The sequence below is a fragment of the Asparagus officinalis genome, chromosome 5 (assembly GCF_001876935.1).
Source record: "Asparagus officinalis chromosome 5, Aspof.V1, whole genome shotgun sequence".
Lineage (NCBI taxonomy): Eukaryota > Viridiplantae > Streptophyta > Magnoliopsida > Asparagales > Asparagaceae > Asparagus > Asparagus officinalis.
The window spans coordinates 87,442,935-87,455,225 of NC_033798.1; the positions used below are offsets into that span (position 1 = coordinate 87,442,935).

At 35.5% G+C, this 12,291-nt stretch overlaps 1 protein-coding gene across 1 annotated transcript in view; it reads left to right on the forward strand.

Moving 5' to 3' along the window:
* The window catches only part of LOC109840055 (probable magnesium transporter NIPA9), a 15,716-nt gene that overhangs the window by 1,964 nt on the left and 1,461 nt on the right, over positions 1 to 12,291 (forward strand). Inside the window, 8 exon segments of the mRNA XM_020408551.1 lie at positions 387 to 485; positions 1,666 to 1,795; positions 2,521 to 2,609; positions 8,585 to 8,641; positions 8,779 to 8,837; positions 10,314 to 10,434; positions 12,234 to 12,288; position 12,291. The exon segment at position 12,291 is cut by the window's right edge and continues 54 nt beyond it. Coding sequence (XP_020264140.1) covers positions 387 to 485; positions 1,666 to 1,795; positions 2,521 to 2,609; positions 8,585 to 8,641; positions 8,779 to 8,837; positions 10,314 to 10,434; positions 12,234 to 12,288; position 12,291 — 611 coding nt within the window.

The window sequence follows — 12,291 nt, forward strand, 5'->3', positions numbered from 1 at the left end:
AGTGTTGTGTTTTTTTCTCTCCCCCCCCCCCCCCCCCAACCAACCAAAAAAAAGGAAAAGAAGTTGGATCTTAACTAGCGTAGTATTTGAAATAAATTAGAAATTTCTACATATAGCAAATCTTATTATAACTAAATTAAGATTTCTTCCAATCATATTTAGAGTTTTTTTTTCCTTTCGATTCTGAGTTAGACTGGATCCAAATTCCAAAGAGATGTGGCTTTGACTGGTTTGCTTTATCTCCAACACCTTACAAACCTGTTTTGCCTCAAATTGGCAACCACAATGTTTGTTGTCTGTCGATTGAAAATTTATCACTTTTCTTTGCTTCATGATACCTCATCCTTTTATCTTGTCTTTTTGAAAACATTTTTTTTTCCTTTTAGGTGATTAAGGCTTATGCTTTCAACAAACTGTGGATCATTGGTTTTCTTATGGATATATTTGGGGCTATCTTGATGTTAAGGGCTCTATCTCAAGCTCCGGTGAGTAACATATTTCTATCTAATTATTTAGTTTTCTCATATGTGGGTGTATATAAAGGTGGTCCCTAAATGCTTAATTTTGCTTTTTACCTGTTTATACTCTTGAGAACATGTTAACTCTTAACCCATTTTCCCTTTATTCTCTTGTATGATCGTTGTGACTAAACTAATATATGTTGAGCATTATTTAAAATCAGTTGGGTACACTTATAAACCCTCTTCTTTAAATTGGAAGGTGTTGTGTACAGAATAGAGAACATAGATCACATGGGACTGGTTGTTGATTGAAATTGTAAAGATACGTGCTTGTTGTAAGGTAATGAAAATATCCAATGACACAAGCTAAGACATTCATGTTATTTAACTAGTACATCAAAATGTTAAATGTAATTATCTGACCAACTGATTCTATTATGATTGAGGTAAACCGTCTTATTTGGACTTTCCCCTCTTTTTATATTTTTCCTAACCTCTTTCTTGGTTTAATGTCCCCCTAATTCATTATCAAAAACTAATACTCGTAGGTCTTTAAAAAATGAATGCTATGATATCTGTAATTTTAAGACCATTTGTTAAAATTGGTATCTAACAGTATCTGAGAAACTGGAATATTAACTGAAATCAGATCCTGCAAACATTACTTTAATCCAGTAGTTGCTATGTGAGGATATTTCTAAGTAAGTAATAATGGTAAGCTTTTGTTAGCTATAGTCGTGATCAAGTAAAACTCTACAGACGTGTATACTATATATCCTGTGTGTATGTGTGTTCGCGTGTCTAGACACATTTGAGTTTAACATGTGATATGAAGAACTATAAACGGATTTATTGCACTATTTGAATCAACGCCACCTATAACAAGGATTCATTATATACTATGCCTGTAATGGGGTTAGAAAAACTTCTGGAAAAACCTACAGCATGTCTTGCAGAATTGTCTATTGCTTGTCTGGTGTTTCACATCTGGCAGAAGTATTTTGCACCCTGTTCCTTTCTTTCTAAAGGGACAATCCATTTTTGGCATAGCATATGTTGGTGTCTGCAAGTCATATCGGGTTTCCTTGTTTCTGAATCACATGAACTTTTGATGCTTCCTGTTGTTTAGGAAACCTCCAAATGTATAATGAACTTTTTTAGAATTCTTTCTTAAATATAAATCAACTCTTTGCTCTTTGCACAGGTTTCAGTTATACAACCAGTCTCTGGTTGTGGACTCGCTATCCTTTCTGTCTTCTCACATTTTTATCTTCAAGAAGTTATGAATGCTACAGACTGGATAGGAATTGCCTTTGCTGGTTTTGGCACAATAGGTAATGTAAGTTTACAACCTTCCTTTGATTACGTTTATGCGCACTTAAAATTTTTAGTGCTCTTTACCCGCTTCTTATATGGAGGGCAAGAGAAAATGAAGCATCATATTCTCTGTGTTCCTTATCTCCTTTGATTACGTGTGTTTATGGGAGCAGAATTTTAGGAGTACAGTATTTGATGAAGAAAGGGGACACCACTGTTTTTTTAATAGGATACTTGTGTATAACTAGGTTCTACTTGTGATAATTTAGCATGTTTGAAGATGTTGGATGTCGCATTTAATCTACTGGATTTTACTTTTTTGAAATTTTCTCATTACTATTGATGGAAGGCAGCCAACTTGTTATTATTTACTATTTTGGCATCAATGTTTTTCTTTCTGAATTGAAAGATGTTCCCATTTACTGTTCGTCCTATTAGACTAAACTGTTTTAAAATTCTGAGTTTTAATGTTCTACAGAAGTTGCTATATATTGTTCAAAGTGTCAACCCTATATAATAATAACATTACAATTTTGTTGTGCCTACTTATCCTTAGAGCATCGGGTGCTATTATGTCTTGTTTAAACATACCATCCAGCCATTTCAAAAGCACGTCTTCATCATAGAAAGGGGTGTAACACGTTATGGTTATATATATATATATTTTTTTAATTACAACATGATGGGTTATGTCTTTCCTAAAGCTTGTCTAATATGTTAGTTGCATATGTACATACTTCAGGAGTTGGCATTGGGGGTGAGGAGCAAGATGTTTTCGCTGTTTCTCTTTTTCGGATACCATGGATGGTTTTCTCTGTTTCCATCTTATTTGTAGGTATCATACTCTATACTCCTGTTAATCATATATTGTTTTTTTTTCTTAATAGTAGTTGTAACATGAAGAAGTTTTCCTATATGAAAGCCCATTTCTAGATTTTGGTGGACACCGTCGTTTTTCCTTTGGCTTTATCAATGCCTTAGTGTCAACATGTTTCTCTCTGACTTCTATTGATCTAAAGAATTTGGAGGTTTTAGCATATAATATGTTGTCATATTGTCCAATGTTAAAAAACGTGGAAGCGCAAGGCGAAATGTTAGACCCTTTTATGAAGCGAGGCGTAAGCTTCAAACTGTGATGTGTAAGCCACATGAGTTAAGTACATCTTATTTTTAAAATTTATAATATTATAAATATATATTATATAATGGTATAATAATTAACAACTAGATACATTCATGACCTGATTAGTAAAGTAGAATTAAATATGTGTGAAGTATAGGCGCAAATCATAATAAACTAAGTTAAATACGTCAAATATATATCGTTTTTATAGTCCCGTTGTCATGTTGAGGATACATAAGGGCATTTTAATTTTAGTCAAAAGATCTGTTTCTATCCTCCTATCTTGACTAAAGCATGTGCTTCAAAGAGAAGCGCTTTATGGAGCGCGAAGCGCACACTTTAGATATGCTTAAGCGATGAGGTTTGTGCTTAGGGGTAAATAGCTTCTCATCTAAGTTTCAATGTGTTTATCTTCAAAAAAAATTGAAGCTAAGTTTCAAAAAAGTTTTTTCAAACATTGATACTTCCAGACCGATCTTCGAGGATATAAATAATGCCCTTGGGCCACAGATCATAGTGTCTGTGATGTGAAACGGGGTAGGGGGTCTATCGGAATCAGCAATTTAATTTGAAATAATGCACCGTTTCGCCAAAATTCAAACTCTTCGGTAGGAAATGAAATTCAAAACAATTAATGTGACAGATGAAATTTTAACAAGATTTGCATCGATAATTATGAATAATTCCAATCTCGATCAATTTAGTTGCAGTATTTATTATCATTGCGCAGGTTAAAAATTAATATCGAGAGTACAACAGTCACATGTCCGGTTACTCTCCACTCGCATGTATAATTTAAACAGTGAATATATGATAAGGGTTTAGAGGTAAATTATTCATGCAATTAGCTAATGAAGTAAGATTAACAGAAAGATAATAGAACGAAATTATACCATCGTCGTACTGAATCAAGTATGAAACACCACCGGTGTCCGATCTGTTCACACAAAACCAGATCTAAAGATCCTCTTCTTTGTGTCTTTTCTTCGATCTGAGGAAAGGAAGGACGAATCGACACTGGAGGATGAAGAATGGCGGCGGGCTGTTAAGAGGTAGATGAAGACGGCGGTGGGCTGTCCGGTGAGGTGACTGATGGCGGCGGAACGACGGCAACAACGGCGTCGGGATGAAGTCAGTGGCGGCGTCGGGTGTTCGAGGTGGAGGGGAGCAGGGCTCTCGACGGCCTGTTCGAGGCAGAGGAGATCTGGGATCTCTGCGAGTGGATCGTAACTCGAGTTTGGCTCGGATCTGTTGGAGACTGCTGTGATGAGTTTGGGGATTGGATGGGTGGGTAGGATAGTGTAGTAACTTGGGTAGAGAACTAGGGTTTCACACTCCTAGTTTTAATATCTGGGTTTCACACACCAAATACGAAGAGGAGAATTTTCATTCAGAAAACTCACATGTTTTTTTTTCTCAATAATTCAACATCCTCATTCTGATTACAACCATGCTTTTATAAAGCAATTACAAAATTTGAAATCTCTCAGAATTAATCAGGTCCCTCAAATCACTCAACTACCAAATTTAATCAAAATTCAAATTTAAAAAAATTCAAAATTCGAAATTAAAAATCCTACCAAAAAATAGAAAATCCCTCAAATTTCTCATAATAAACTAAATTAAGGTTTGGTCAATCTTGCCAAATCTCCCTTATTCAAAACTAAACAATTATGGAAAATTATCCTCATCATTCTCCCCGGGTGGGGGAAAACTCGACTCCGTCGAGTTAGCTGCAGAAACTTGTCATCTTCAATATAGTATGCATGCATCTTAATCTGCCGTCAGCTATTTTCCTGCATCTTAAATCATTAGCTATTTTGCATCATAAATTCACCATCTAAAATATTATCAAAATTCACTGCAGATTGGGTGAATATATGGAAGTGGGGTAAAGTAAAAGAGCTCTCAGAAATGATAGGCTAGGGTCAGGCTTATATCAGTGGACTGCCAATAAACATTGTGAACTGTTTAATCAATCAATATTGAAAATAGAACCATGACCAAAACGATAATATAAATGTTGCCATTAATTATTTCAAGAGTTGAAAAAGTTCATAAATATCATGTCAAATCTTAAACAGCTATAAGGAACCGTTTTGGACAAGTCCAAACCATCTAAAATATCAGCATTAACAGTTTTAAATCATATCCTGACTCCATATCATACATTTCAGTTGACAATGTATTTATTCAAGTTAGATCACTGATTCCCCAATATATAATCAATGCAATTCAAACAAAATGATGCAAATTAACTCAAATGAATATGTATGAAATGCAGACTCGAACAATATGATCACAAGCAGATGTAAACTCAACGAAGTGCCTAAAATGCATGACGTCCTCTATCAAATGGAATAATTAGGCGTTTCTTCGTTAATATGAATAAAAAATATTTCTGTTCTAGTAGTGATAGTGAGGAACATGCAAACAAGGGCGTGAAGGAGGAGTGTTCTTGTGCGCTTAATATGAGAGAAAGGATATAAAAACACTCGAGCTCAAACTTGTGTCCCTAATCACTATATATTCCCAAAATGGATCAGTGTATGTGTGAGTGACTGTCGGGACAATGCATGGGGGTTTGACATTTGACATGGTAGTTATTTTATTATGCTCAATTTGGGATTCAACTTCCATACAGATATTTGAGTGAATCACTTTAGGACCCACATCAGGAGCGTGTTGGGGTTCATGTTGGTCCGGGTGGACTTCGTGGGGAGCGTCAACAACGTTTTCAGACACTGGAGTGAGTTCAGGAAGAGTTGGAGTTTTAATTTCAGGAACAATTATAGAGACAATATCAGTAAACTCCGTGATCAGAGGGGTAACTTGGAGAGTAATCGAAGGGCTGTCATTGCACGAAATTTTAGTCAACTCTATACTTGTTTGGTGTGGATTCTCAGTGTTCAAAGCATTACACTGAATTTGGAACTCTTTAAATTGAGTAACATAATCCCTAGTGGATTTATTACCTTGTGTAAATTGGTTCTGGTTGTCGCGAAGGCGATCGTGGTAAGAGAAAGGTATGTACTTCTCTTTGAGCCTATCTTTCATACCCGCCCATGAGTTGATGGGGGCCATTTGGCAAGCTACTCTCATCATTTCCAAGTTAGCCCAGTATTGGCTAGCCTGACCAGTTAGTTTCATTGCCGCAAATTTGACTCTTCTCTCTTCGGAAAGTGGATACCAGTTGAAGTAATCGTCCACTTGTCGGATCCATTCCAAAAAATTTTTAGGCTCCGATCGGCCATCGAAAGTAGGAACGTCCAGCTTAATGCTCTTCAGGTATCGTTCGTCAGGATCTTGAGCATTACGTCTTTGGTAGGTTCTGATTGGTACGTGCTCTTCATTGTGTTCATTATTTTGTGTTCCACGTGTTTCTAACCTCTGCAATCTCTCATGCAATCTTTCACGATCTTCTTGTTGAGATAGACGAACTTCATTCACGGCTTGGGTCAAAGCATTGAGTTGACTCATGAGATCGGCTATGGGGAACGCGTTAGAATCCATTCTAGAATTGTCCGACTCGCTAGACTCGCCTAATAAGTAGGTTTGACCACTACGGAGTGGCATGCACTAATCACGCCAAACAAACTAAATGATGATGATTTTTTTTTTTTTTTTTTGAAAAAATGCGATTGTAGACAGAAAATAAATGCAAGCTAAATATGATGCAAATTTCCTACCTAACCGTGCTCTGATACCAAAATGATGTGAAACGGGGTAGGGGGTCTATCGGAATCAGCAATTTAATTTGAAATAATGCACCGTTTCGCCAAAATTCAAAATCTTCGGTAGGAAATGAAATTCAAAACAATTAATGTGACAGATGAAATTTTAACAAGATTTGCATCGATAATTATGAATAATTCCAATCTCGATCAATTTAGTTGCAGTATTTATTATCATTGCGCAGGTTAAAAATTAATATCGAGAGTACAACAGTCACATGTCCGGTTACTCTCCACTCGCATGTATAATTTAAACAGTGAATATATGATAAGGGTTTAGAGGTAAATTATTCATGCAATTAGCTAATGAAGTAAGATTAACAGAAAGATAATAGAACGAAATTATACCCATCGTCGTACTGAATCAAGTATGAAACACCACCGGTGTCCGATCTGTTCACACAAAACCAGATCTAAAGATCCTCTTCTTTGTGTCTTTTCTTCGATCTGAGGAAAGGAAGGACGAATCGACACTGGAGGATGAAGAATGGCGGCGGGCTGTTAGGAGGTAGGTGAAGACGGCGGTGCGTTCGGACGTTGGGGCCGTGTGCGGGTGGATGAGGAGAAGGGGTGGCGGAAGGCGTTGTTTGGGGAAGGAGGGGAAAGGGGATTGGGTCTGACGGCTGCAAGGGGGAGGGTTAGGGTTTCTTTGTTTGTTTTTTTTTATAAGATGGACGGCTGTGATGAGTTTGGGGATTGGATGGGTGGGTAGGATAGTGTAGTAACTTGGGTAGAGAACTAGGGTTTCACACTCCTAGTTTTAATATCTGGGTTTCACACACCAAATACGAAGAGGAGAATTTTCATTCAGAAAACTCACATGTTTTTTTTTCTCAATAATTCAACATCCTCATTCTGATTACAACCATGCTTTTATAAAGCAATTACAAAATTTGAAATCTCTCAGAATTAATCAGGTCCCTCAAATCACTCAACTACCAAATTTAATCAAAATTCAAATTTAAAAAAATTCAAAATTCGAAATTAAAAATCCTACCAAAAAATAGAAAATCCCTCAAATTTCTCATAATAAACTAAATTAAGGTTTGATCAATCTTGCCAAATCTCCCTTATTCAAAACTAAACAATTATGGAAAATTATCCTCATCAGTCTGTGATTGTAAACTTGGCACCGAATATCAGGTCAAGTGATAGCTAGTCATAACATTTTCCAAATCTTTCATGATATACTGTGCTCCATAGTTGCTTGCGTTTTGATAAGAGAAGGCTTAGATGACGATGATGTTAAAAAATTTATGTGGATTTGTAACCTAAATGCATTTGTGTGTTTAGTAAATTGCTAAGAATCTTCATTTGCTGGATTTGATATGCTAACAGGTGTTTTTTAAGAGTTTAAAGAAGACTTAAAAATTAAAATTTAGTTGATTTGCATTATAGGCTTATTTACACGTGCTACACATAAAGTCTATTTCCCTTTTGGACTATATACTATGTTCCCTTTTGGACTATATACTATGTGCCTTAGGTTTGGTTTCTGGAGTTTTACATAGAAGGTACTTTATTATTCTACAACATGTTCTCTACTGTTTATTTCCAGAGTCTAGTTTGATTGCCCATGAAAATAGTCCTTAACCAAGCACACAGTAATCTGATGTTGTGTTTAGTCTTTTCATTATGAGATGCTTCCCTGTTTGCCAGTTGATACTTGATAGGAGATGCTTTGTTTTGTCCATGTTACTTTGCATTTGTGGACTGTCTTATTATTGAAAATACACTACTTTATGAAAAGCTCAAAACTGGGAAGATGATGGTAGACTCTTGATCTCTATTCTTCATAAATTTACTGAAAGTCTGATTCGTCTTGCTTTCCAGAATCCAGATCATTTTAAAAATAGAATTCTCACAGTTATTGGATTTTCTTTACATCGATGGTTGATATTTGATGCATAGAGCTAAGTCATTTTACAATTCTATGATTTGTGAATCAGGTTCTGTTAAATGCTTGGCTTCACATCTATAAAAGCCAACGCCGTGAACAAGAGCTGGTAAATGCTTCACATGCTGTTTTTTCAGTTAGAGAAAAGCTCAAGGATGATCAATACAATTTTGCTTCAAATTGCTCCTTCATAGAAATTGCTAATCTGTTGTCTCTGGGATCTTTGACTTTGTTTGCCCCTTGCAGATGCAGTCTGATGTTGTGGAGGAAATCATATTTGGCTTAGAATCGGGCATATTGTTCGGGTTTGTTGCGTTAACTTTTCTATAATGACCTTTTTCCCCTTTTCATTTGATAAGGTTAATAACTAAAGACTATCCTAGATGCATTCTTAAGTGTGTTGGTCTCTTTCATGAAACATGCAACGGCATTCTCACACCAGCAACCTTTTTCATGAATCCTTGTTGTTTGTTCCCCATTGGTCTGGTCAATATTAAACTTGAATGCATTCTAGATTTTACAGTGATGGTCAGTTTCATGAAATATAAGACGTAATATGTTTTCCACATCTGCATTATTTTTAATGTTTGTTATGAATACTATTATCTATATGAACTTTCCTATTGTTTCTATGATGAAGCTGATATATATGACTAGAAGTCGAAATTCATAGTACGAGATAAGTTTTGCTCTGAATTTAATACAGCTCTTTTCATCTGTAATTGAGCATTTCTGCTGAGAATGTTAGCTCGTAAAAGTTGCTCGTAGCATATCATTCTATAAGGCACTGTCAGATCATTTATTTCTAGCAGAGACTAACCTCTGAACTTAGCATATCTGAACCCTCCCTCACTCGCTCGCTCACCAATTCACCCTCCCACTCACTCATCCGTATTGTAAGTCTTGTCCAAGCCGACTTCTAACTGGGGATCAAAGCCAGTGTTAACCTTTTATATCCTTTTTAAGTTCATATTATTTCACTAAGGGTACAAATTAGTAAACAATAACTTCAACAAACTTAGGACAAATTTTCAAAACCGACCTGTTTTGAAACTTATTCTCAAAAAAAGACCCGTTTTAGATTTAATTTCAAAAACCGACTGAAACTGGGTCGGTTTTTGAAAAAAAAAGTCCCCAAACTTCACGAAGTTTTGTTATGTAAAAAACTTCATGGGACTTCAATTCCCCTGAAGTTTGGGAACTTTTTTTTTCAAAAACCGACCCAGTTTCAGCCCTGCAGCTGAAACTGGGTCGGTTTTTGAAATTAAATCTGAAACGGGTCTTTTTTTGGGAATTTTTTGGCAAACAAGTCGGTTTTGAAAATTTGTCCAACAAACTTATGATTGATGAAAAGCCACTAGACATAGCTTAATAATAACTATAACCTATCTGAAAATATTCATTCATTTCTCACATAAGAAAAGGAAAGAGAGAACGAAAACTGATGTTCATAGCAGCAAGGGAAACAAACATGGCCTACTTCTGTTGTCATTTCTGCAGACAGCCACCATGTTAGAAGCCTCATAAATCTACACTTCTTCATATCCACTATAATTAAGTGTATGCATAGTGAAGTATATGAATCTGGTCAATCTAATTATTAATCTTCAACCAAGGAAAGAAAATGGATGGTTCATATCTGATTAATAGATATGTTATTAAGTTAGTTGAATATATTCGTAGGAGCTTATTGTTCTTGTAACTATTTCTAAAATTCTCAAACTTATATATTTATATATTAGAGGTGTTGATTTTTTAATGCCAGCCTGTGTTACCTGTAGGATATCATCTGTGATATCAAAGATGGGTTTTCTCTTCACAGAGCAAGGCTTCTCAAAGGTTCTTGTTCCCATATGCATCTCAATTAGCATATGCTGTAGTGGCATTGGATTTATTTATCAGGTAGATATACATGTACATTTTGCTCCAACTATGACAAGTTATACATTCTAATATGTTTGAAACAGTACTTTATGTTATTTTTTGTAGTCTATTTTGCTTGATAATTACTTACTAGTGACTACTGTGTAACTGCTGAACATTATACACAAGCTCAGTGTGGTTCCATATCATATTGGGGGCGACAATCTCACTTTAAAAATTACTATGGGCAGGAGAAAGGGAAAATAACTTTGCACGTGTTTAGATGGTAATGGTGCTGGGAATTGTGTGTTAGTGCTTTTGGTGCCATCTGTAGAGATGAGAACGAGAGGAATGCACAAGACAGCAAATACAACCCTTTTAATTTGAGATTCTCACTCTCTTGTTCACCGTGTTCTATAGAACTCCCTCTCTTAGCACTTGTGCTTTCTTGCTTGTTTACAAGCAAGGCGAACTAATCCCGCTTAACTATTGATTCTAAGAATATTCTAGATTTAGCCTTATAATTTTTAAAGTAAGATGGAGCTAAAAGCTTCTAGACATAGACTCTAGACACTCAATATAGTTGACTTTGGCCTCAAACCGACATTTATAATGTTAATATGTAGATGGCGTTAGATGTAATATGTTAAACATTTTGGGGGGGAAAAAGCTGAAAGCTATTATGTTGCCTGTTTAAATCTCAAGTCCGTACTTATTCAGTGTAAACATTAGCTGGAGGGATCTTGGTTGTTATTTACTTCATTGAGATTTAGTTCACATAATTTCATTTTCCTCTTGACTATAAGAATTATGCAGATCGTCTTGTTCAGAATATATGATGGTATGAAACTGTGCCCATGTCAGTTTGAGCAGATGTTATCTATGTTTGAAATATGGCTTGTTACCCTGTTACATAGGTTTTGGATTATTAACCTGGTCCTGCTTCTGTAATATCATTAAGTGGTCAAAAGACTATACCCTTTAGTTATATTTATTTTCTGCAGTAGTGCACACATTAGTGCTATGTTTTCATCAGTAAGATATCAAAGTTACTAGATTCAGATTTCAGTGAGCAGCTAAGTTACACAGAGACGGGTGAGAGTGCAGGTACAAGTACAGGACACAAAAATCTGTAAAAGGCAAGGTACAGAACCACAGATGCAAAGCTACTCATGCTTATATATAATAATAATTTATATGAGATTAATATTATTTTTTCATCACTTGCTATGCAACAACATTCATGAAAACAACATTCCAATAATATTTATATGTTACTTTTTTTTATGTACTATGCAGATCTATAAATTAGATAACTACTTGTTTGTAACCTGATATCCAAAAAGACCCTTTAAAATCATAGCTCTGAACTAGGAGCTAGGAAAAAGTTAGGAGCTAGAAAAAAGCCGACCTATGTCCAACAATTTTCAAGAATTGTATGTGAAGTGTAGGATATATGTCAAAGAAGTATATGACGAGTGTTTTAAATTAAAACATGTATTATATAATTAAATACACATTTAATTAAGGGTATGCATATATCCAAGGGGTGTCCTCTGAAGCTTCGGTGTTGGCTACGGGCACGACACGAGTACGACTTCAAATAGAAATACCCATACAACATAGGTGAGCATAATATATGTAATATCAATTTGTTCTAATATCACTTTATTCAAACACATTTTTCAAGGAATTTGTTACTAGATTTAGTGAGGGCAATGTACTAGATGTAGTGATCTAATCGGCTACTTTAACAGTTGTTATACTTGTATTTCTTCACCTCTTCACTAACTGCTGATTTTTTATTAATTGCATTTATGTCATATTTCTTTGTATAGACTCGAGGTCTAAAGCATGGAAGGGCCATTGTGGTGTCTACTTGTGCTGCTGTGGCGT